General features: G+C 43.1%; 1 protein-coding gene across 1 annotated transcript in view; it reads right to left on the bottom strand.

Moving 5' to 3' along the window:
* Window positions 1-27,141, bottom strand: part of DNAH12 (dynein axonemal heavy chain 12) — a 156,725-nt gene that overhangs the window by 15,695 nt on the left and 113,889 nt on the right. The window contains exons 53-65 of the mRNA XM_040359238.1: window positions 21,134-21,326; window positions 20,117-20,309; window positions 19,588-19,760; window positions 17,071-17,211; window positions 16,400-16,558; window positions 14,688-14,832; window positions 13,548-13,698; window positions 11,937-12,193; window positions 10,404-10,544; window positions 10,183-10,320; window positions 8,138-8,371; window positions 6,057-6,245; window positions 2,417-2,520 (exon numbers count right to left, since the gene is read on the bottom strand). Of these exons, the coding sequence (XP_040215172.1) occupies window positions 2,417-2,520; window positions 6,057-6,245; window positions 8,138-8,371; window positions 10,183-10,320; window positions 10,404-10,544; window positions 11,937-12,193; window positions 13,548-13,698; window positions 14,688-14,832; window positions 16,400-16,558; window positions 17,071-17,211; window positions 19,588-19,760; window positions 20,117-20,309; window positions 21,134-21,326 (2,218 nt within the window). The remainder of the gene's footprint in view (window positions 1-2,416; window positions 2,521-6,056; window positions 6,246-8,137; window positions 8,372-10,182; window positions 10,321-10,403; window positions 10,545-11,936; window positions 12,194-13,547; window positions 13,699-14,687; window positions 14,833-16,399; window positions 16,559-17,070; window positions 17,212-19,587; window positions 19,761-20,116; window positions 20,310-21,133; window positions 21,327-27,141) is intronic.

Raw genomic sequence — 27,141 nt, 5'->3', positions numbered from 1 at the left:
GAAGACGCCGGCCGGAGAGGGGGGAAAGGAGCGGAGCCCCGGCCGGCGCGTCGCTGGAACATGGAGCAGGTGAGTGTATGTTTATTAAAAGCCAGCAGCTACACTTTTTGTAGCTGCTGACTTTTAATAAACATAAAAAATTACTGGAACTCCCCTTTAAGGAAAAAAGCCTTTAATATCACTTATACACAAAAAAAGTCTGCTCATTAAGGAATGTATAGCATTTGTGAATATATAGTGTATAAAGAAAATATAAATATTATTTTTTTCATGCTCAGGATTCCAATTAAAAGGTTGTTTTTTTCATTTATTTAGTCTAGAAAATGTGAAATATTGCCTTTCCAGTAAAGTAGAACACTTTTTACAAGTTGTATTACAGAGCTGAATAGCTGAAGCTCAAATTAAACATACAACTCAAGGAGCGACTCACTCCCTTCACCTGTCCAGTCTATTCAAATGGAACCAATGGAGATCCAATTAGAGAGACAATTTAAAAGGGGAAATTCTACTGCTGTGCTCCATTTATAGAAAACCCAGAATGTGCTGCAAAATCTGTGACCCGGTAGCATCGTTTATTGTAAAATGTATATCTTTTATACATTTTCTTGAGGATTGGGATGACTATGTCTCCCACATTCCTACAGGACACAGCAGAGATGTAGGGTCCAGTGGGAGGAAGTATGACAAAGTCACTTTAAAGTACGGTGGAACCTTGGATTATGAGCATAATCCGTTCCAGGAAATGCTCGTAATCCAAATCACTCGCATATCAAAGCGAGTTTCCCCATAAAAGTCAATGGAAACAAAAATATTTTTTTCCGCTTTGACTTCTATGGCATGCAATACCGCATGTGGCCAGAGGTGGGGGGGGCGCGGAAGAGCCTCGGAAAGGCTCTGGAACAGCTCGGTTGAACTCAGGAAATCTCGGAAAGGCTCTGGGACTGAGTTTTTCCAAGTATTTCCGAACGGCTCAGATCAGCTCTGCTCTGGCGCCCCACACCTCTGGCCAAACGCGGTACTGCACACTGCTGTGGCTTGAATCCTGCTTGTAAACCGACTCAGGTTTTTAGAAAAAAATGCTTGCATTGCGAAATGCTTGTTAACCCCGTTAATCTCAATCCGAGGTTTCACTGTAGATCTGCCGTTATGGTGGCTGCCAATGCTGACTTCCTTCCGTAAATGCTAACTGTCTCTATGATATCTTAAATTCAATATTGTATGAGAAATTGACTCAAGGATGCAGAATGCAGATCAGGAAAGTCATAAGGCCCGAATTCACAAAGCACTTACGCCGACGTATAACAAGATACGCCGACGTAGGTGCATATGTGCGCCGTCGTATCTGTGCACCGGACCCACAAACTAAGATGCGCCTAAAAACAGGCTTAATCCCGCCGACGTAACTTGCCTACGCCGGCGTAGGGTGGGCGCACATTTAGGCTGGACACATGGTGGCGCTCCCATTGATTAGCCATTCAAAAAAATGAGTGAAATACGGCGATTCACAAACATACGTGCGCCCGACGCAGTGCGCGTAAGTTGTACGTTATTCCCCATAAAGGAGGTGTAACCCAGCAGCAGACATGCAAAGGTCTGCACCAGGGAACACAAGCCGGCATATTTTATGTTGGACATGTCTGGCTGGGCGTAGGTTACGTTCACGCCGTACGCAGTGATCCGGCGTAGTTTAGGCAGTTGTTCCGACGTGGTTGTGAGCATGCGCAGTTCGTGATACGTATATGTCTGGCGCTCGGCCCATCATTTGCATGGGGTCACGCCTCATTTGCATGGCTCATGCCCACTTCCACCTACGCAGCGCAGCGTTGGGAGCACTGGCTTGGTGAATTCCATGCTTGTCTCTCTGCGCTGCAATGGCGTAGCGTATATTGTTTGCGCTACGGCGGCGTAATGTGCGCCAGCTCTCTGTGAATCTGGGCCATAAGTCTTTATCTGCATACTTGCCCCTGGTCATTGACTGAAATGATTAAAGTGATAGGGTTAGCATTATAACCAGTCAACTAGCGCCGACAGCGTCCACCTTTCTCGGTTGTCTGTAGGAAACGGCTCAGGAGTGTTCGGGACCCCACCTGCCCGATCCCGCCAGGAAGCCGACACTGCACACGGTTAATCACAGGCAGTGAGACATTTCCCGGGCCGCAGCTGCACAGATCGAGAAATGTCTCACTTCCTGTGATTAGCCCGTGTGCAATGTCGGCTTCCTGGCGGGATCAGGCAGGTGGGATCCCGAACACGCCCAAGTCCAACTCTAGTTGTCAGTATTCCTTTTAATAAAACCCTACAAAGCTTTCCAAACTGGCCCATGATACAGACCTACGTGCTCCACCTAGTGGTCTGATTTTGTAATAAATGACATAACAGCCCTAGATAATACATTTGATAAGTAAAGAGTTCTCACTTATTAAATCTCTCCATCTCCTGTACCAGCACAGTGTTCATGCTCTCTTCATATCTCACTGGGAACTTCTGAAGAGCTGCCTCAATGTCAAAATCCTTTGGAAGCTGCAAAAGAAAGTTTCATATCGTTATACTGAGCACTGCTTATCTTCATTAATTTGACACTTTATTTCTTTTTAATGCAAAACATTTATTTTTTGACCTATAAAATAAAAACAGTAGGTGCATTTTATTTGGATACATAGGCCCGGATTCAGAGAGAGAATTCAGAGAGAGAATTTACACCGGTGTATCCATAGATACGCCGCGTAAATTCAAATCTGCGCCGGCGTATCTTCTTTCTGTATTCAGAAAGCAAGATACGCCGACATTAGCCTAAGATACGACTGGCATAAGTCTCTTACGCCGTCGTATCATAGGGTGCATTCTCACGCTGGCCGCTAGGTGGCGCTCCCGTCGTTTTCAGCGTAGAGTATGCAAATTACCTAGTTACGCCGATTCACAAACATACGTGCGCCCGGCGGTAGTTTTTTACGTTGTTTGCGTAAGTCGTTTTCGTCGTAACGTTGCTCCTGCTATTAGGTGGCGCAGCCAATGTTAAGTATGGACGTCGTTCCAGCTTCGAAATTTGAATTTTTTACGTTGGTTGCGTAAGTCGTTCGCGAATAGGGCTGGACGTAATTTACGTTCACGTCGAAACCAATACGTCGTTGCGGCGTACTCGGGAGCAATGCACACTGGGATATGTACACGGACGGCGCATGCGCCATTCCTACAAAACGTCAATCACGTCAGGTCATCATTGATTTACATAAAACACGCCCCCCTTCCACATTTGAATTCCGCGCGCTTACGCCGGCCCCATTTACGCTACGCCGCCGCAACTTACGGAGCAAGTACTTTGTGAATCCTTTGTCTGAATTTCTCACTTCCTATTTTTCCTCGGTAAGCTTGCCCCCATGTTCAGGCTGGGGGTTAGTCAGTCACAACAGCTTACTGAGGAAGAACAGGAAGTGAGATATTCAGACAAAGAAAACAAAGAAAAAAAACATTTAGAAGGGAAATCGAAGGAAACGTTTAGTGAACCAACAATGCACTAGTTTAATGGAACCTATTTAGAAAATAAAAAACAAACCTTTAAAACCCCTTTAACTTGCTGGAAAAGCTTTGGTACTGAGCAATCTAACATAACCTGTGAAAGTTTGCATCCTTTTTTGTTATACAGTCAATATAAATTATTAGGAAAGGAAAAAAAAAAGAATGTTTGTGAATTATGAGATACAATCAGCTTGTATTGATATTTGAACCAGAAAAGAAAAACTTGGTATCAATAAAGAGGACTTTAAAAATGTTATGGTATAAAATATATAAAATATTAGATCTTAGGTTCCAATCACACATGTGAATGGGGCCATGTGTAGTTACATGTGGGAACCCCAGTGGGGGAAGAAGACTCATTAAAAGCCCTGCATCCCAGGCTGATCATTGCAGGTTATCACTTGAATCACTCCATGAGTAATGAGAGGCTGACGGCTCCTGCAGCTAATCACAGGTGGGGTGCTTGCATGTAATCGCTCATGGAGCGATTACCTGCAATGATCTGCCCTAAATTTAGACAGTCTGCATCCAGAGCTTGTCTCACTTGCAAGTTATCGCTGCTTGAGGGAAGGATGGAGTAGATGTGAACAAAAATCGACTAAATACCAGGGTGTAATATGCAGGGATGGACTGGCCATTGGGACTACCTGGGGATTCCCGGTGGGCCGATGGCTCAGTGGGTCGGTCGGAGGTCCGCGGCGATCTACCCGTCAATCAACCAACAGCTGGCACCTGACGGGTAGATCAAGATTTAGTGAGCATGCAGAATAGCGCAGGAAGCGTGTGTAATATGTTCTCTCTCCTGTCATGGCACTCACGCTGCTCCCCGGCGGCCCCTCCTCTCTTCTCGTTTATCCCCATTTGCTTGTGACATCATCTGGGATGGACGAGAAGAGAGGAGGGGCCTCAGGGGAGACGAGTGAGTGCCGTGACAGGAGAGAGAACATATTACACGCGCTTTCTGCGCTACTCTGTATGCTGGCTGGTAAACGATGTGCATCATAATTTGCCCTGTGCCCTAATGTGCTATGTGCCCCGTGTCCTGATGTGCCCTGTGCCCCGTGTCCTGATGTGCCATATGCCCTGATTTGCTATGTGCCCTGCTGTTTTCCCCCGTGCCCTGATGTGCTGAGCTCTGTACCGTGCCCTGAAGTGCACTGTGCCCTGATGTGTTGTGCCCTGGGCCAGTCTGGATGAAGTCCAGGGCCACATTTTTGTCCCAGTCCAGCCCTGGTAATATGTATGGTCAGGGCTCAAAATTTCAAGTCCTGAGCTACTAGCCAGGCCTCAAGAGTTACTCGCCACCAGTTGCCCCACCTAATTCATACACTGCCCTGCGCCTAATTGCACCTGTAAACACACCCTTGTAGATTATCTAATGGAATGACAATGTTTTATGCAGAATCAAGTTACAAAATTAAATATTACCAACAACAACTTTAACAAAATGGGACATGGCACTGGGGGCAGACCAGAGGGACAGGGCACTGGGGGCAGACCAGAGGGACAGGGCACTGGGGGCAGACCAGAGGGACAGGGCACTAGAACTGGGTCTCTTCCCCATTCTCTTGCTGTCTCCTCTGCAACTCCCATCCATCCTCTCTCTCTCTCTCCCATTCATCTCATCATCAGGAGCCTGTGTGTGCGGCTCCACGCTTGCATGTCCCCACTTCCCCCTTTTATTCAGGCTGGCAGAGAGGAGAGGAGCTGCAGCACAGCGAGAGGGAGTACAATCCAGCGCTGAGATCCACACAACTGCACAGCCATTGACACCATAGCACAGCGCACACTGACAGCGCACAGCACACATTGAGACCAGTCTGTTCACAGTGCTCAGGCTAAACTGTTGGACATTTACATAGAGCACAAGGAGAAGAAAACTGCACAAACTAGAAGGCTGTCGCTCTCATGTCAGGGCAACTTTCAGTGAGCGCTGCACCGGAGTGGTAATTTTTGCAATCCTCCACCTCACTCATTACTTTCTGCTCTCCAGCTACATTGGTCGGGGCCTGGGGGGAGGGGGCAGGCTCAGAGAGGTCATACTGTTGGGTCCCATGGCTTAATGAGAATTGTAAGTAGAGCACCTGTGTACTGCTCTGCCTGTGCGCGGCTCACCAGACTACTTTTCCCGAACATGCACCTTTCCTCTTCGGCCGCCAATCTCATCGGGACTCTAAGTGTAGGCACAGATTGGAGGGAGATTGGTCATGCAGCCCTGTCATCACTCGCCCCCAGCTTAAATCCACTCGCCAAATGCTAGTAGGCGAGTGGAAATTTTGAGGGCTGTGTATGGTAATGAGTGATGGACAGATGGATAGATAAATAACGTAGTGAGAGATGAGGACAGAGTAAGATGGGTAAGACTGGTAGAGGCAAAAAAAGTGGGGAAATATGGGCAGAGATATGGCAGATGTACATAAGTTAGTGTATAATGAACATCGGATGTGGGACAAAGCCCTTGTGTACGGGACCATGTGACAAAAGTGAGAATTTGGGAAAGTCCTACCCAATCCAAAACTGTTGGGAGATATTATATGACTTACCTTGCTGAGTATATCACTAGCTATCTCATATAAAGTGTTATCACTGGCCCCAGAGGAGCCTCCTTGTCGTCCTCCCCCCTGAGTGAGGAGTAAGGATTCAAAAATAATTTTCGTTTGCTGCAGATCCTTTGATATGTCAACATTTTCATGTAAGCCAAAGACTTCAGGATGCTGACTGAATGGGAGTCGCTGCCAAAGAATAAAAAGAGAATACATAGTATTAGAGTACAATGAGCAATGCTATAGTATCTATCAACACATTTCTGTCGTAATTGCATTCCAAAGAAAAAAGCACCTGTAGTGCTGGAAAATATGCTACCAGGAAGGAGGCTTTGTAAAGAAGGCCCTGTACTTTTTTAGTTGTGAAAGTTGTAGGGTATTTAATTTTGGAAGGGTGTTCTAAAAGTGAATTTGTGATCAGATTATGGGATTATGAACATTCAAGAATTTCTGTATTCTTAACACGTAATTGTTTAAAACAAGTAATCTCTGACCCTGTAGCTGAAGGTATTGAGGAACAATTCATCCTCAAAATTCACACAAGAAGTCATTCTCTCAGCAGCTCGGGTTTTGCTGCAAACCATTACCCTCCGCCTACCCATTAAAGCTCCTTCCTTGCGTTTTCATTACATCTTAAAAAATTGGAAAAAAGCACATTCTCTATATGACTGGAACATACAGTACAGTCCAGCGCTCAGATGTTCAGTTAACGAGAGAAAAGCCCAATGTACTTCAGTGAAATAAGTCAGATGAACACCGAGATCTGCAGTTTCTAACTTGGATCGGAAATTGATACATCCATATACTTGAAAGAGAGTAAACATTAGGGAGCAGAATCGGTTTATAGAATAATTTATTATCCAAAAGAAATAGCACACTTACATATCAAAAACCTGCAAGTGGCCTGAGGGGTAAAGTTGTGCACCAGATGGTAAGATCACAGCGTAGCTTCTCCAAAGACAAAATGTTTCAAATTGAGCTAGACCCACCTAAGATTGGAGAAAGACAGTGGCATCCATCCCTCGTGCACCTCCAACAGGTAGGAAAGGGTGGACTGCTACGGGTTTCAGGGGCCCTGCCCCCTTTTTCAGCTACTCTGTGTTCCTACAATCAGTTGCAAAGCTTTACCCATCCTACCCCCAGGTCGTTCACAGGTTTTTAACATGTAAGTGTGCCATTTCTTTTGGATAATAAAATATTCTATACACTGATCCTGCACTCCACTGTTTTCTCTGTCTTATACGATTGGAAGACTGCTGTGTCACTGCTGGAATAGGGAATCAGGATGAGCTAAGTTTATGAGTAACTCCTGGGAGGGGGAGCAGGGGGAACTGAGATGCTGAGAGAAGAATTTCATTGCTTCTGCTGTGGACTTTTTTGATGCTCCCTGGCAGGGCTGTCTTAATGAGAGGGCACACCTGGGCACTGCCCAGGTTCCCCAGCTGCATAGGGGGCCCCTGCCCTTTCCCCAAAGCAGCTTGTCCTTGAGCCCAGGCTTCCCCTCTACATCCCAGATGTTCCCCCAGCACTCTGACCCCTCTTCACCCTAGATATCCCCTACCTCCTACCTACTTGATTTCTGTTTACCTGCACTGTCTCCATTGTAGGGGCCCCAGAGCATTACTTTGCTCAGGGGCCCATGATGCTATTAAGACGGCCCTGCTCCCTGGTACTACCTATCCTTAACTCCTTATTTTTAGTATTTGTTTATAGGTGCTTTTAAAAAAAAAATGTTTTTCATTTACATTTTCCATGTTTCAGAAAATCCAGCTTTCCAGTCCAGATTGACAGGTAAATATTTTGCAGATCTAACAATACATACTAAACTATACCTACTAAAGACCCGTACACACGATTACACACGATCGGATTTTCCGAAGGGAATTGTGTGATGGCAGGCTGTTGTCGGAAAATCTGACCATTTGTACGCTCCATCGGACAATTATTGTCAGATTTTCCGCCAACAAATGATACGCCTAAGGGATCAGTCATCTCAAAGCTAATATTTCTGCTTCTGATAGATGCCAGAGAGTTAAACCTGTACATTTATATGACGAGAAGTGACCTGTATTGTGACTCACCTTGATGAATTCTATGTAATCCTCATAAGTGCCTTTAGGTGGCACTAGGTAGTTGCCACTTGGAGAAAAGGAATAACGGGGATTTTCAACTATTTCATTGTTATAGAAGTCTGCTAGAGTGGTTAGTAGGAGACGTCGGTCCCAGTCATCTGTTACACGTCCTCCGTAGTTACATTCTCCGGTTAGATATGAGATTGCTTCAAAGGGGACATGTTCGTAGCCATTGATAAATAGCTGAAATATAGAAGCATATAATAAATCAATTAACCTGCTACTGCTAAGTTCATAAAAAGAACAGGTGGAGAAGGAGACAAGGTTCATGGACAAGCTACATAGCATTGATCAGGTATTGAAATATGACACTCCCTAGAGCAGTGGTTCTCAACCTGGGGGTCGGGACCCCCACAGGGGTCAAATGACGATATGCCAGGGGTCACCAAATCCTGGGCTGTTCCTGAAGCCCGTACCACTCTCCCAGCCCTTCTGCGGCTGCCCAGCAGGGCTGTCCCTGGAGCCTGTGGAAGCCCACCTGGTCTGTCTCTGCAGCCTGTGGAAGCCCACCTGGTCTGTCTCTGCAGCCTGTGGAAGCCCACCTGGGCTGTCTCTGGACTCGAGCCCGCAGCCGCCCACTTAGCCTCTTCACAGCCACCCATTCAGATCACGGCATGGCTGGGGGGCAGAGACTAGAGGTCAGCTGACTGGTGAGGAATGTAAAGTGGGAGGGGCTGGAGGAGACCCTATCTCCTGAGAGAGCTAGAAAAAGAAAGAGTGGTACATGCTAAAATGTACCATAAGGGGTTTAAATACTGTACGAGTGGAAAGGACTCAGGGAGCACTAAATGTTCGTGGGTAAGGGGTGCAAATTACTTGTCTTGCCTTGGATGCCAACAACCCACGCTCCGAAAATAATTTTACTGTTAGCGGGTCCCCACAACTTGGGAAATTTTATTAAGGGGTCACGGCACTAGTAAGGTTGAGAACCACTGCCCTAGAGTCTGTTATAGAAGATGAGGTTCTCACCTATTTTCATGGGACTACAGAAGAGGAAAATTACACAGACCAGCCTATACACAATGAAGACGCCTCCAATCCTTTTAAAACAGGGATCTTCAAACTATGACCCTCCAGTTGTTCAGGAACTAACACTGCAAGTCTAGGGGTTAGCCAAACCACTGAAAACAAATCAAATCTTATGTGGCTGATATCTTATCTCAACAGTGGTGAAGTGTAACTTGGTGCAATTACACCAATGTTTTAATGTTATGTTGACAGCCCCCATTCCCAGCCTCGCCTCCTAGTCTTATACTCGCCTGTTATTTGGTTCAGATGGTGTCAAGCATGTGTGGTGGCAACCAGGTGAGGAGTACAAAGACAAGTGTGTCTTGCCTACAGTCAAGCATGGTGGTGGGAGTGTCGTGGTCTGGGGCTGCATGAGTGATGTCGGCACTGGGGAGCTACAGTTCATTGAGGGAACCATGAATGCCAACATGTATTGTGACATACTGAAGCAGCGGTGGAGGAGTGCAAGGTCTCTAACATCCACCAGCTCCGTGATGTTGTCATTAAGGAGTGGAAGAGGACTCCAGTGGCCCAATTTGGACATTTTCACTTGGGGATGTACTGACTTTTGCTGCCAGCTGTTTAGACATTAATGGCTGCGTGTTGAGTTATTTTGAGGGGACAGCACATTTACACTGTTATACAAGCTGTACACTCGCTACTTTACATTGTAGCAAAGTGTCATTTCTTCAGTGTTGTTGCATGAAAAGATATAATAAAATATTTACAAAAATGTGAGGGGTGTACTCACTTGTGTGAGATACTGTAAATAGCAGCTACCCTAACTTTCTGCAATGTAATGGCTTCTTGCTGATTGTTTTCCCTCAACGGTCACCCTCAGGGGTTGGTTATTGTTGAGTATGACATGCTGGTCATTGCTAATAGTCATCGAATATAGGCCACTGCTGAGTTTTTACCAACCATAAATACGTAATATGACATTGCCTGCTATTATAGTCTTGTACAAATGAGTTATAAAAAATAACCTGTAACTGACGAATGCTTATACGCAAATCAGATTCATTGAAGCCATACGGAATGTTCCATCCAAGAGGACCAAACTTCTTCCTTTCCTGAACCAGAGCATGGAAAAAACACACCCCAAACAGCAGCTTCTCCCATATCTGAAAAAAACAAACCATTAGTTTAAAATATATAAATAGCCTATAACTTTTTAAGTTAAACATTATCTTAGTAAAACTCTCACCTGTTCTTTCCCTGGGCACCCATCAAAGAATTCAGAGTCAGAGATAGGGTCAGTGAGGTATGATTGTAATAGATTAAGCCTTAGTCCTGTTGGTGGTTCATTGGTCATCTTAACTCCATTTTGAAGAATGGTGACAGGAAACTGAGGACACAATGAGGTCAGTGACAAGTCATTCAAAGTGGGCCACATTGGCTGTAAAATTAAAGTCTTGTTCACACCATGCCCATTGAGCTGCAATTTTATTTTCTGCACACCACTGTACCTGCATGGTCGGAACAGGGCACATAGAAAACAATGGACATTATGTGAACTAGCCTTTTATTACTATCTTGTGGAACATCATTGACACTGTTATATGGCACTACATATAAGAAGACACCTCTAATAAATTTCTTTTACCTTATCTGAGAAACTGGACCTTTATGTGTTCCAATTCCTATGTTGCCACAAGCTAGTACTGGGCAACAGCATTAGTATCTGAGACCTTTCAGAATTCTTCTGAGAGACAGCAGCAATTCTTTGCCAGGCTGCTGACTCCGATGAGAGACAGCTGATATCACCATCTCCAATGATTATGCTGTTTAGGCCTCATGCACATTTGGCATTTAGCCCTGGTGCATGAGGCTCTGGCATATAGAAAACAGACGAAGGGTACAAGTGCGTTGTCCAGCCCCGTTACCAGCAGCCCATCATACTCGATGAGAGGTTGACAAGTGCTGTGGCTGGATGGTTCCCCTAGTGCAGTGTTTCTCAATTCCAGTCCTCAGGCCCCCCCAACAGGTCAGGTTTTCAGGATTTCCCTCAGATGAAAAGGCTGTGGTGATTACTAAGGCAGTGAAACTGATCAAATCACCTGTGCAAAATAATGGAAATCCTGAAAACCTGACCTGTTGGGGGGGCCTGAGGACTGGAATTGAGAAACACTGCCCTAGTGCATACTGGTACTACTGTATAGGGCAGTATGCACCCAGTGAGTAATGCTTGAAATACAGACTGCATTACAGGAATTTTTCTCTGGGCACATATTGCCCTAAACCTTCATACTGCTAAGTGCATTGTCAGGCCGAGTTTGACAGACTACCGACGGTGGGGCTGGACAGTACACCTGTGCCCTCTGCCTGCATCTAAACACCAGCGCCTCATGCACATGAGCTATTTGGATTTGACCAAAACTGGTCCCCAACAGTATAGAAAAGGGGTGGGGACAAGGGACAGTGGCTAAAGCTGATCCTCTAACATTCCCTCCCCCCAAAAGGGGCGATTACTGGACTATAATAGTCCAATAATCGCCCCTTTTGGGGGAGGGAATGTTAGAGGATCAGCTTTAGCCACTGTCCCTTGTCCCCACCCCTTTTCTATATATCAACCTGGAAGAGGGTACACCCTTAAGATTAGTTATTTTGTTTATCTGAGGCCATACTCAACATTTTTGCATGGTCCACAACAGTGGACCATTCAATATTGTTTTACTTCAAATCAGTGTCTTATTTCATTTATAATATATATAGTATATTGTATGACTGATCCAGTTACCTTTGGTGATGGATAGCTAGTTAGCCAGAGTCTAAAGTCTGGGTGACACGTGTCACTGGTAAACTCCTCACAAATTTTCTCTAGAGTCGGCATCCAGGACACAGCCAGGTGACAGTTCTGCAGACAAACCCAGGTCCCATTTGCTGCTGCCTCTTTTATCATTTTTGCAGCCACAGGACCCTGTCCTTGTCCAAGCGATATGGCCTGGAACTTGTCACCACCACCCATGTTCTTGTCATTGGCAAACTTCAATAAGCCTAAAAAAAGACAATAAATTGTGTCACAGTATAAATAAGGCATGATGAAAATAGAAAGAAACGTATGTATAAAATTTGAGAAAAGAAAATATCTTGGAGTTTTCCACAGCACACATAGGGCCAGATTCACAAAAGGGATACGACGGCGTATCTGCTGATACACCGTCATATCCCTGTTTCTATCTATGCGACTGATTCATAGAATCAGTTACGCATAGATAGGCAGAAGATCCGACAGGTGTAATAGTTTTACACTGTCGGATCTTAGGATGCAGTACCGCGGCCGCCGCTGGGGGGAGTTTGCGTCGTAAACCAGCGTCGGGTATGCAAATTAGCAGTTACGGCGATCCACGAAACTTTTTCCCATCGTTACGTCGCCGCAAGTGTTAGTTTGCCGTCGCAAAGATAGGGCACCTTTTACAAAGTGTAAAATTAGTACACCATGTAAAAGTATACCCGTCTTTCCCGCGTCGCTTTTGAATTTTTTTTTTACATTTTCTTTTTCCCGGCGCAAGTCTTTTTTACCCGTCGCGATTCACAAAACGTTGGCGCGTCGTAATTTCGCGCAAAGCACGTCGGGAAATTTGCAACGGGAGCATGCGCAGTACGTCGCCAAATTTAAATGGGACTCGCCCCATTCGATTGGGCCGGCCTTGAGCCGGACGGATTAAGGATACACCGCTGCAAATTTCCAGATAAGTGTTTTGTGGATCGGGCACTTAGCCAGAAAATTTGCAGCGGTGTAACCTAAATCGGTTAAGTTACGCTGCGCCGCGTGGCTGTGAATCTGCCCCAAAGTGTCTTTCACATTGCAGGTCAAAGATAACTGGTTGTTAGAAGTATCAAATACCTTTCCCTTTTCCTCCAGTTATTGAAAACAAGGCCTTGAATTAGGCCTCGTACACACGATAGGTTAACCAGAGGACAATGGTCTGATGGACCGTTTTCATCGGTCAAAACCGATCGTGTGTGGGCCCCATAGGTTATTTAACCATCGGAAAAAAAAAAAGCCAACTTGCTTTAAATTTAACTGATGGATTCCTAACCGATGGGAAAAAAACGATCATTAGTAGGCACAACCGTACGGACCATCAGTCAGCTTTATCGGTTAACTGACGACAACGTTCCATCAGACCGTTCTCATCGGATGGACTGATCGTGTGTACGAGGCTTTAGCCCACTTCATTTATCACCACATAGATTACTATGCATAACCAAATCTAATCATGTAAGCCCTGTAAACTGGCCCAGTATAAATGTTGCCCCCACCTGTTTAGTGACTTTAACTGAGGTTCTCGTCAAGTTCTCACAATCAGCATTAGACAAAATACATATTTTTCTTAGTGATACCTACTTGCCATTGGATCAGCTCCAGGTGACAAGACAAAGATGAGGGGGATTGTAGAATTGGAATCCAAATAACTTTTTGATAAATCAAATGGAGGCGGCTCAACAAACTTCTTCCCCAGTTTATCAGTCACATAATTGTTCACAGCTGGGCTTATCTAAATGAGGGATCAAATGAATCACATTAGTGTGTTTATATACAACTGAAATCTATATACTCTTATGCCCCGTACACCCGGCCGGGGTTTTCCGACGGGAAAAAGTCAGTCGGGAATCCCAACGGGGAAAAAAGAGAGCCGGTTCTCTTTTTTTTGCCAGCCGTCTTTGGCAGTTTTCTCGTTGGAAAAACTGCGATAGAGCATACACACATTCCGGACTCCTGGCCAAAAGCTCTCATTGCAGTTTTCCCGTCGGAAATCCCGGCCATGTGTATTGGGGAATATCTCATACTCATCTATGATACTAGTGAGCTGATCTCAGCTAATAAATACTGGATCTACCAACACAGCTCTCTCTACCTTTAGCACTGCAATAAGGCCTATTTGGTGATTTATGAAATCATTATCTGACAATACTGAGTCAATGGAAAAAGAAATAAAATTCTTAGCTTTACAGGGTATTGTTAGAACACTTTAACTGCTAACAAAGTTTCTTAGATACAAAATGCAAGGAAGTAAATCAATTTCATGTAAGTCATATATTTTTTCTTTTTGGGGACAGTAAGTTATTACTTTCAAACTTCCCAAATATCTTCCAAGGCTGTCTAATCTAATGTCTGTAAAATTAAACAACCTGATGGTTTCCTATACGGTATGTCCTAGAGACCTCATTGGTGAGATATTCATGATGGAGTTCCTGGGCTTCTTGGGGGTAAAAGAGGTATAAATCCTTTCCTTGATACTATACCTGTCTTCTGTTCCCTCCATTCCTATCTCCTCCCAAATTGTACTGAACTTTACATGAAAAAAAGCAATTTGCTATGAAAAATCTGTTGCTTCTATGTGGCTTTTAATATTAGCTCATAGTGATTACCTTGCAAAGGGAAATTCAAAATATATTTAATAATTTGTCTCTTGCTTACTGGTACTATGTAACCCACTTTTCTACATTTCCTCCCATAAACCCACCAGGCCCATGTCTTTCTTACCTTGTCTGGTCTCAAGCATCGTAGAATGATCATTTTCTGAAGCTCATTCAGATTTTCAATGAATGGATGGGGAAAGGGAACACTGTGTGGCTCTCGGCTGTCATATATTTTGTGCCATTCATTGGGTTTCCCTATAAAGTGTTCCCTGGTTGCATAAAAATACAAATAATTATACTGACATTTAGGATCTTTTCACAATTGGCTACATAATGCTTCTAAGAGGTTAATTCAACTCTCTGGACAAGTGTTAAGTGTTAGGAATTAGTGGATTTGCAATGTGGACCAGATTACTGACCTTTCCTCTAGGAGGCTATTTGAGCTATACGGTCACAACTGGCAGCCCTCAATGCAAACTAAAACTTTTTGACCAACAGTTCCTTGGGTCCTAGGTACACCCATTTTACCTACTAAGAGCTAGATTCAGATACACTGGCATAACTTTGAGGCGGCAAGTACGCTATGCATATACGCTACGCCGCCGTAAGTCAGAAAGGCAAGTGCTGTATTCACAAAGCACTTGCCTCCTAAGTTACGGCGGCGTAGCGTAAATGGGCTGGCCTAAGCGCGCCTAATTCAAATGTGGAACAGGGGGCGTGTTTTATGTTAATAACTGGTGACCCGACGTGATTGGCGTTTTTAACGAACGGCGCATGCGCTGTCCGTGGACATATCCCAGTGTGCATTGCTCCAAAGAATGCCGTTTCGACGTGAACGTAAATTACGTCCAGCCCGATTTGCGTACGACTTACGCAAACGACGTAGAAAGATAGGCTTGTTCCAACGTCCATACCTTGCATGGGCTGCGCCACCTAGGGAGCAGCTTTATCTTTACGCCGGCGTATCTCTTACGTAAACGGCGTAACTAATTGCGACGGGCGCACGTACGTTCGTAAATCGGCGTATCTTGCTCATTTGCATATTCAACGCGGAAAACAACGGAAGCGCCACCTAGCGGCCAGCGTAAATATGCACCCTAAGATACGACGGCGTAGGAGACTTACGACGCTCGTATCTTAGCCTAATTTAAGCGTATCTGGTTTCCAGAATACTCTTAAATTTACGACGGCGTAGATTCAGAGTTACGACGGCGTATCTACTGATACGCCGGCGTAACTGTCTCTGAATCCAGCTATAAGACCATATTACCTCGAATGCGCTTGTGCATTGGTTCTTAGAGAATCACATCTAGAGTCGACAGCACCAAGCTACAACATTTAATACAGTAGTCAATTCCTTTCTCTTTTTTGCTGGCTTCATCTGGAGATATGAGTGTTACATTTGTGTCAATTTACTAAACTGTCTGGGTTACATCCCTTTGTTATCAAGTGCGTTTATGTTTTTTTTTTTTTTTTTAAAAGAGCTAGATAACAAACCAACCACAAAACGTGTACTGCTTAGTGTCTGCCACCAGACCCAGTACCTCCAGTTTTAATTAAAACTGTAATATCAAAAAGAACATTGCTATTTTACTATCACCATATTGGCCAAACGTTGCAGCCACCTTTTTGTTGAGTTGAATTTATTTACTTGTGTTCATTTCTTTAGTTGATAATTATTATTTCATTAAAATGCTGAATTCGCAAATAAACATTTTACTTCTATTATGTATCGCAAATTAGTTCAGTCTGATTTACCAATACCCTCAAAAATCAAGAGAGCAGACCTAAGTTAATAATGCAATGCATAGCTTTATGAGCAAACAGAAACCTTACCTTAAGCCTTTGAAGGAATTTAAATCGCTAGCGCGGCAAATCTCATCCCAGCTCTTATCAGGAAGCCAAGATGGAGCTGGGTTGGCCACATTATTTTGCAGGCCCACTCCTCCAGTCAGTAAGAACATAAATTCCTGATACTTAATCTCCTTCTTTGCCCTAAAATCACAATAAGTAAATATTCATCAATAAAGGTCCCATATGCCATATATATATATATACAGTACAAGAGATTCTGAGACTCTGAGGCCTCGTACACACAACCGTTTTCCTCGACAGAATCCATCAAGAAACTTGGTGGCAGAGCTTTTTTGCCGAGGAAAACGGTTGTGTGTATGTTTTTCATCGAGAAAACTGTCGTGGAACTCGATGAGAAAAAAAGAGAACAAGTTCTCTTTTTCCTCGTCGGGAGTCTCAATTTCCTCGTCGTGTTCCTCGTGGGGCTGGTATTCGACGAGAAACACGTTCGTGTGTATGCTTAGAAACCCGCACATGCTCAGAAGTGTAGCGCCAGTGGAATCAAACTTCCCCTTTATAGTGCCGTCGTATGTGTTTTACGTCACCGCGTTTGAGAACGACGTTCCTAAGAAGGAACTCGTCGAGGAAAACAATGTTTCTTTTACAACGAGTTCCTCGGTCGTGTGTACGAGGCCTGAGGGGCCTGGACTTACATGAGGAGGTTGCAGCAGAGCAAGAAGGAAAACAGGAGTTTGTCCTTCTCAAAGAGGGAGCGGCACACGTTGCAGTATAAATTGTAGGTGAAGTGATCATTCAGGTAACGAAGACGTTTTTCCAAGATTTTAGATTTGTTGCTGAAAGAGATAATCAGATACATAAAAAAAAGGATAAATGCTAAAGAAAGTTGAGTTGCATTCAATTTAATGGAAATGCAGTGGAGATGAATGTCACAGGCATTTGCCCAGCCATCACAAGTGTCGCACCGTATTTTGCCTAATTTTTCTATTATAATCAGCTCCATCTAGTGATCATAATGCAATATTCACCAAAAATACCCCAATCAGGAAAATACTGCATTATGGCCACAAGATAACGCTCATGTATTTAAGAAATAAATGTATTAGACAAAAAAATCATGAGAATTTGCGACGGCTGGGTAAATGGTTGTTACATTCATGCATCAAATTAAAACCCATATTGTTTTTTTCTTATGTTCAGGACTAAAAGATTACAACCTTATTTTTATTTCCTTTTAATCAGGTGAGTATATAATAATTATAATAAATAAATATAAACCATTTTAATATTTATTACTTGCAGCCAACAATTGGAGCTATACGTATGTCTCGTACAGAGGCTGGAGTTCCAGAGACCTGAAAGATTCAGAAAAGGGAAACGACCCATCTTCTCTTCTGGTAAAGACAGCAAAGGCTTAAAGTATAACTAAAGGCAAAACTTTTTTTGTTTTGGATGGAGTAGAGATGGATTAGAACACTTGTCAGTTTTTATCGCTGTCATTAGATTCATCCTCTCTATTTGTCCGGTTTACTATTATCATTGAAAGTGAAAGTAAAAGAAAATCCCCTGAAAAGTAATGGAGGGGAAATCTTCATATTGGGGACACTAGTTCTGGTGACCTGGGGGTTCCCAAGGGATTCCCTCAATTTGCAGGGATTTCTTTGCTTTCTCTTTTGGCCATGGGACACTGACAGGGGATATAACCTTCCTTTACTCTAAAAATAAGTTCTGCCTATAGTTCTATGTCAGGTAGTGGAATAATACAGTGTGCCATAAGGCATGAAGGCAGTGCTGCACCATGTACAAATACAGTGTCATGTATTCGCCCTATAGAAAATACTTATAATAGGAGCTTAAAAAAGTGGAATGAAAAACTGACCAAATAATTAAAATGGCTTCCCTTTAAAGCCCAACTCTATGTATAACAAAAGGTTCCAGACTGCTACCCTGCTAGCCAGTACCATATATCCACTGCTTTTTTATAGGAATAAAGGAATAGTGTCCTGTGTTCTTACACTTCACCCACTCTACATCCATATACCCAGATCCAAACTGATAGAGTAGAGTGACAGTTTTCCACAATCACCAAGTCACTGGTTATAGTATACTGATGCAGAGAGGAAAAACTTCAGCCTTTATGCCGCCTGTATGTTAGCATCAAAAACCTGGCCATAGACGAATCGAAATTCATCTGGTTCAGCAAGGACCAGACACATTTTGATCAGTGTTTGGCCCTTCCTTCTTGACACAAGTCAATTAGTAGACTTCTGTTGAACAGACAAATTGGAAAACTTTTCTTGATCAGCGGCTACAGTCAATAGGCTGCGGGCGCTGATCAGTTTTTTCTGACAGTAGCAGAAGTGGCTGTCAGAAAACAATGTCTCTCCATCCACCTCGTTTGTGTGGATCAAGGAATCTGTCAATTTTTTTTTGGTCTGTCCGCTGGCTGAAGAAAAAAAAAGAAGAAACTAGCTGTGAATGGATAGCTTTAAGCCAGGCATGTCCAAAGTCAGGCTCGGGGGCCAATTGCGGCCCGTGTTTCGTTTTAATGTGGCCCCACTGGAAATTGGGATATATATCTCTTTTGTAGCCCCCAACGAATCCCCAAGCGCCGGGCATTCAGAGACTGCATTCATGTCAATGGTGGGGCTGCATTAATTGCAATGGTGAGGCTGCATTCATGGCAATGGTGAGGCACTGATTAGGTTGCATTGATGGGAACTGACCCTTATTTTGCTTCACAGTTCTTTATTTAAAATATATATTATTAAAGTGAAGGTGGGTGTTATAAGCTTGTGCATGTTATACGCAGATAAATACGGTATATCCCAAAAAAATGCCCAAGCTCATCTTTAGACTCTTCAACACACACAGCCACAAAGGCAAGAGAATTCTTGTTGGGCAGTGTATTAGTTAATTTGCATTTAATTTTAATGATTCAAAGAATGTCAGGCAAAATGGTCGTCCCTCACGCATGTTCACTTCATCAAATCTGGCCCTCTTTGAAAAAAGTTTGGGCACCCCTGGCTTTAAGCTAAGTTTTAAAGGAGGGAGGCAGTTGGTCAAAGGGGGCAAGCGTTTCAAATTCAGCTCCAGAAATTACTCTGCAAATGAGAATATTTCTTAATTTTATTAACAACAGAAAGCAAGTTCCAAATTAAAAGATAAAAAAGCTTTGGCAGGTAATAATACAAAAAAAAAAAAACACTAACCTGTCCTGAATGGAGTTTATGTAAAGGTTGACAAACCAGTTGAGGGCATACTGATACATGGGGTCAATGTTAGCCAGGTCAGCAATACTGAAGAAAAGGACAGATGAGTGCTTTGCAATGGGCCTGTAGCCTTCTCGCGACTCTGCTATCTTCAATTCGGTTTTCTCTGCAATCTATAGAAATATGAAACAGAAAATAACAGAATATAAACTGAAAGAATTACATGGTTCTACAATACAGCAAATAGATATGTAGGGAAATACAGTAGTGAGAGATACACACATAGGATCCCACTTTTGGCCTGCTTCTGTAATACTAATTGCCTGGTTATCTTTGGCTTTGAACTTTGAGGTTCATTGACCTAAAACAAGCATGTAGCATGTGAAGTCAATACGGCTGATCTATTCATGTGTTTCTGAAAACAGAAGGTTAGAATGACAGCCAGGCAATTCTTATTTCCAAGAGGACAGCTCAATAATGGCAGCGTCCATTGTCTTACCACTACAGGTTTCCATTAATTATTGCTAACCTGTTGCTTTTTGGCAATCTCATTGGACATGATCTTGGCAGAGTCTAAGATCTGGATGGCACTCTCATCTTCCAAGATGTTTCCCTCTGAGGACTGTAAGGTCTCCAGTATTTTGTCTTCAATTTCCTTTAGCTGCTTTTTATTAGAAGCCGATTGCAAGATCAGCGCATTCCTCTCTTCTTCAAGCTCTGGTCTATAATGAAGGAACAATAATTAAACCACTGTACTGCAACGTCAGGCTCGTAAAACCATGTCAGCATTTCCTCTCTTTGTACAAGTCAATGGGAACATGGCAGCTTAGAAGCAGGTTAACTGCTGGTCAGAAGGAGGTAAAATGCACCCAACAATAAAGTGTCTCAAACTTATGTCAAATGCATGTAAAATGCACAAGAAAACAAAATGCATTTTTCAATTCACACAAGCCCTTAGTTGGCTTTTGTCACTCTTTTCCCTGTCATTTTGGTGCTAGGTCAGCCCCCTTCTTCTTTATACAGCCGAGTTATCCTAGCGGAGTACACTGGATTTATGCTTGACATATCATGCTGGATATATTAAGCTGGGAGATATTTTTGGGGTTCATCCCAATACTGCTTCAGCTCTGTAAAACAGTGTTGAAATTTTCATTTCTTGCAACTTAGTCAATGTTTTTGTAACTAGACAAGAATGCTCCCTTACTTCAACAAGCAACACATTTAATTTATGTCCATGTATATATATTTTTTTTAATCAGATCCTTTTTTATTTTTATAAATTATACAAACAGAATCACATTAAACAAAACACCCCCTCTCCCAAAATTTTTTTTTTTTATATATATATATATATATATAGATATATATCCATATCTATAGCTATCTATCTATCTATAGATATATATATCTATACCGTGTATATATATATATATATATATATATATATATATATATATATACCGTGTATATATATATATATATATATATATATATATATATATATATATATATTTATTTTCACATATACCCTTTTACTAGTACCAACCTTTCTTTCGCCACAACGATCCCAAGTAACTGGTCTTCCAGACCCTCAGGGGTGATCATGAAGTTTAACAGAGAGACTTTAGTTGCCAATTCAGGCAGATAATGTGGATTTCTAAGTTTAGTTGTCATGTAGAACCTAAAATCGCTTGAATATTCAATAGTTGTTTCCCCAAGTCGGATGCAGTCCATACCCCCTGAAAATGACAGAATTCAGTTATAAATTATAATATACATCATTCAGCAAACTTAGAGATAGTAGAACAGATAATGGACTCAACACCAAAAAAGCAGGACAGTGTCTTTATTACACTCACTTATCTAAATCTGGTTCAGATCTAGACATGGCAGGACTCACAAAAGTATAAGTCACAAGGAAGTAGTCAACTTTTCTTTAATATATTGTGTATACCATAATGCCATTTGTCCCACAGTAAATTATACACATTTAGAATTTCTTTAAAAAAAAAAATGTGTTCAATTCTCTAATAGTTAATGGGTTGAAATCTACCAAAATTTTGGATGGAAATTTTTCTCAAACAAAAACTTCTAACAGTGAATGTGTTTTTTTATTTGGGGAATTCCATTCATTCTAAAATTGAATGCTAAAAGCAAACTAAATTTTAAAGTACATTTGAATGACATTCATCGAGTCTCTGGTGGCATTATCAAATGTACTGATTACATTTTTCATACTTTTTTGTATGAAATTCCACCACTGTATGACCAGCTTAAAGTGCTGTTTCTTCATGGAGCCAAATTAAATTTTTACAGGTTTAGTGAAGCTAGACCAATGAAAGCTGATCTATGGCTGGCTGCAAGAAGGTAGTGTACATGATAGAAATAACATATTAGGCTTATAGTGGTTTACGTTTTCAAACCTATTGAAATGTTTCATATTTTGTCATGTTACAACCAAAAACGTAAATGTATTTTATTGGGATTTTATTTGATTGACCAGCACAAAGTGGCAAATAATTGTGAAGGGGAAGGAAAACGATAAATGATTTTCAAATTTTTTTATTTGAAAAGTGTGGTGTGCATTTGTATTCAGCCCCCCTGAGTCAATACTTTGTAGAACCGCCTTTCACTGCAATTACAGCTACAAGTTTATTTGGGGATGTCTCAGGGCTCAAGTCCTGTGGGAACGGAGTTCCTGCACTTTTTTCACAGCAAGAACGCAGTTCCCTTTGCAGGACTAGAGCAGCCAAGAGCAGCCGAGCCGCCCGAGCCAATCCTTCACTAAGCGGCGATGCCCAGCTCGAGTCACTGTCAGGGGCAGGCGAACCTTAGTAATCCTTTATGTTACTGGCCGCTTCCTGTATATGGATTCATCGGGTAGTGTGTGGGTATTCCGTCACTTCCTCGATGGCGCAATGTCTCCTGGGAGCTTTTGTCATTGTTCCCAGGAGACATTGCGGAGGTCTGCCGCGAGTTATCGTGGGATTTAGAAAGAACTTTAAGTAACATAAAGGATTACTAAGGTACAGTGGATCGAAAAAATAAATAAAAACATGCCGTTTCGAAATTATGCAAATGAGCGTATTATTATTTTTTTTTTCCCACACTTTTTTCCCCAGGACTTGACCCCTGGGATGTCTCTACCAGCTTTGCACATCTAGAGAGTAAAATTTTTGCCCATTCTTCTTTGCAAAATAGCTCAAAATCTGTCAGATTGGATGGAGAGCGTCTGTGAACAGCAATTTTCAAATCTTACCACAGATTCTCAATTGGATTTAGGCCTGGACTTCGGCAGGGCCATTCTAACACATGAATATGCTGTGATCTAAATCATTCCATTGTAGCTCTGGCTGTATGTTTAGTGTCGTTGTCCTGATGGAAGGTGAACCTCCTCCCCAGTCTCAAGTCTTTTGCAGACTTTAAAAGGGTTTTCTTCTAAGATTGCCCTGTAATTGGCTCCATCCATCTTCCCATCAACTCTGACCAGCTTCCCTGTCCTTGCTGAAGAAAAGCATGCCCACAACATGAAGCTGCCACCACCATGTTGGTCTCATCTGACCACAGCACCTTCTTCCACATGTTTGCTGTGTCCCCCATACGGCTTCTCGCAAACGTCAAACCATACTTCTTATGGATTTCCTCAACAATGGCTTTCTTATTCCATTCTTCCATAAAGGCCAGATTTGTGGAGTGCATGACTAAAAATTGTCCTGTGGACAGATTCTCCCACCTGAGCTGTGGATCTCTGTAGTTCCTCCAAAGTTACCATGGGCCTCTTGGCTGCTTCTCGGATTAATGCTCTCCTTACCCGGCCTGTCAGTTTAAGTGGACGGCCATGTCTTGGTAGGTTTGCAGTTGCGTCATACTTTTTCCATTTTCGGACGATGAATTGAACAGTGATCCGTGAGATGTATAAAGCTTGGGATATTATGATATACCCTAACCCTGCTTTAAACTTCTCCAAAACTTTATCCCTGACCTGTCTGGTTTGTTCCTTGGCCTTCTGTTTGTTCACGTATGTTCTCTAACAAACCTCTGAGGGCTTCACAGAACAGCTGTATTTATACTAAAATTAAATTACACACAGATGGGCTCTATTTACCAATTAGGTGACTTTTGAAGGCAATTGTTTCCACTTGATTTTAGTTAGGGGTATCAGAGTAAAGGGGGCTAAATACAAATGCACGCCTTTTCACATATTTATGAAAACCATTTATCATTTTCCTTCCACTTCACAATTATCTGCCATTTTGTGTTGGTCTATGACATAAAATCCCAATAAAATACATTTAGGTTTTTGGTTGTAACATGACAAAATGTGGAAAATTTCAAGGGGTGTGAATACTTTTTCAAGGCACTGTATATCAACTCACGAGTTGCCTGAATCATTCTCTTTTTTTTTGACATTCAGATTAGAAACAGATTTGGCCTACATGTGTCATGACCACATCTGTGAAATATGAGCAGCCCATTAGGTGCTCGGCTGCTCATATTGTGCTGGAGCCAAAAAGCAGCATGCAAAAATCAATGAGGCCCTAATACAATAGCATCTCCTGTCTAACTAGCAGTAGTTAATCACATTTAACTAGACTTGTTCTGTAATATTGAAGAGATTCCCACACTTGTCTAAGCAACTTTTTTCAGTTCTAATGAGTATCAGAAACATACGCCATTCATGCACATAGCCATAACCTATATAAGTGAATCACATGCATTCTACAGACATAAAAGCGAAAACATTTGGTGTACATTACCTTCATCTGTTCCCGACAGGAAGCATTAAACAAGAGTATTAACTACTGAACGTCCACATTATGAAGAAGTAACAACAATGTACAACACCCTTTGATTTTATAGACTGTGATACATGCAATTAATTAGCAGTGTATATGGATACATTTTCTATAGATTTTGGCTAAGATAACCCATCTTTTTATATACTCAAACTATTACCCCCAGTACTTATGAGTATATTCTTATTGGTAATTATAATGATATACAGTACTCAAGCTAGCTATACGAACTATAAATATAGGCCTTGATTCACAAAGCACTTGCGCCGACGTATCTCAAGATACGCCGCGTAAGTGCAAATATGCGCTGTCGTATCTGTGCGCCGCGCCCACAAAACTAAGATACGCCTGAAAATAGGCTTCATCCGACCGATGTAACTTGCCTACGCTGGGGTAGAGTGGGAGCATATTTACGCTGGACGTATTTGGCGCTACCATTGATTTTCTATTCACATATGCAAATGAGGGAGATACGCCGATTCACAAACGTCCGTCCGTCCGACGCAGTGCGCGTAAAGTCATACATCCGGTGTAAAGTTATGCCCCATAAAGGAGGTGTAACTCAGCAACATCCATGCAAAGGGCTGCACCAGGGAACACAAGCCAACGTATTTTACGTAGGACGTGAATATGACTAGGCGTAGGTTACGTTCACGCCTTAGGCAGTGATCCGGCGTATCTTAGGCAGTTGTTCCGACGTGTTTGTGAGCATGCGCACTGGGATGCATCCATGGGACGGCGCAATGCGCAGTTGGCGATACGTATCTGTCTGGCGCTCGGCCCATCATTTGCATGGGGTCACACCTCATTAGCATGGCTCACGCCCACTTCCACTTACGCCGACTTACGCCTTGGAAACCCAGCGCAGATTTGGAAGCACTGGCTTTGTGAATTCAGTGCTTGCCTCTCTGTGCTGCGTCGGCGTAGCGTAAAGGAGATATGCTACGGCGGCATAAATATGCACCAGTGTCTGTGAATCCGTGCCATACTTTTCAGGTAATGTTGTTCAGCTTTTTTTTTAACATATCCTTGCTATCTACTTTTCAGACATCCCAAGTCTCCCACAAGGTGCGGGAGTCTCCCGCATTTCTGTGGCCTCTCCCGCACACCCACAACGCCTCCCGATATCCCTGAAATGATCGATGCGGCTGGGCGGACAGCTGTGAACACCAATCTCCCTGTATAGATTTTAGCTGACAGACGCTTCTCCTTCTCTCCCTCCTGCGGCTGTCAGCTAAAAATCTATACAGAGAGATCGGTGTTCACAGCTGTTCTCCCCCACACCGATCATTCCCCTGATATCTCACCAAAGCCCATAAAAAAATATAAAAAAATGAATTGTAAAAAGATTAAAACAAAATTAAAGTGTAAAAAAATATATAAAATAAAAAACTACTGACACCACTCCCCCCTGCCCTGCCAACACTGTCCACTGCACCAATCCCCTTTCCCCAAAAAGAACTGTGAAATGTTTTTAAGGCCTCGTACACACGGCCGAGGAACTCGACGTGCCAAACACATCGAGTTCCTCGGCCAGTTCAGCACTGAAGCCGCCGAGGAGCTCGGCGGGACGAGAGCTCCCATAGAACAACGAGGAAATAGAGAACATGTTCTCTATTTCCTCGTCGAGCTCCTCGTCGGCTTCCTCGGCCGAAAGTGTACACACGACCAGTTTCCTCGGCAGAATTCAGTCAGAAACTCGGTCGGAAGCTGAATTCTGCCGAGGAAACTGGTCGTGTGTACGGGGCCTCAAACAATAAAATTGTAAACAAATCAATACATAAAAATAAAAAATGACTGACACCATTCACTGCTACATACCCGACCCCCTTCCACAGAAACACTATTGTGGCAGAGCGAGGCTCTGTCCCTATGAAAATGGGGTTAAAGTGGACACAGAGTCTGCATATTGGCGGGCTGCAGAGCTACAGAGCATAGATTTGAAACAGAGAAAACTGCTCTGGCAGCTTTCTCTGGATCTTGCTATTTCTGATTGGGGCTCTGTAGTTTGGAGATCCTGTACCACCCAAGACTCTGAAGGATCTCCAATCTACAGAGCTCCATCAAGACTCTGGGCCAGATTCACAAAGGACTTACGACGGCGTATCTCCATGTACGCCGTCGTAAGTCCGAAAGTGCGCCGTCGTATCTATGCGACTGATTCATAGAATCAGATACGCCTCACTGTTGCCAAGATACGACCGACGTAAGTCTCCTACGCCGTTGTATCTTGGGTGCATATTTACGCTGGCCACTAGGGGCGCTTCCGTAGATTTCCGCGTTGAATATGCAAATGAGCTAGATACGCCGATTCACGAACGTACTTGCGCCCGGCGTATTAATATATGCTGTTTACGTAAGGCGTAAGACCGGCGTAACTTTACCCCTCATAAAGCAGGGGTAAGTAATGTTAAGGTATGGACGTCGGAAACGTCGGAACAGCGTCGTATTTTACGTTGTTTGCGTAAGTCGTTCGTGAATGGGGATGGGCGTAGGTTACGTTCACGTCGACTAAGCATTGAGCCGGAGTAACTTAGGGAGAAAATTTGACGTGATACTGAGCATGCGCCGTTCGTTAGGCGCGTCATTTACGTGGGGTCACGATTCATTTCCATACAACACGCCCTCTACCAGCCAACTTTGAATTACGCTGGCTTACGCCGGCCCATTTACCCTACGCCGCCGCAACTTACGGAGCAAGTGCTTTGTGAATACTGCACTTGCCTGTCTAAGTTGCGGAGGCGTAGCATAAATAGGA

Source organism: Rana temporaria, chromosome 7, assembly GCF_905171775.1.
Source record: "Rana temporaria chromosome 7, aRanTem1.1, whole genome shotgun sequence".
Classification (NCBI taxonomy): Eukaryota; Metazoa; Chordata; class Amphibia; order Anura; family Ranidae; genus Rana; species Rana temporaria.
This window is presented reverse-complemented; position numbering and strand designations above follow the sequence as displayed.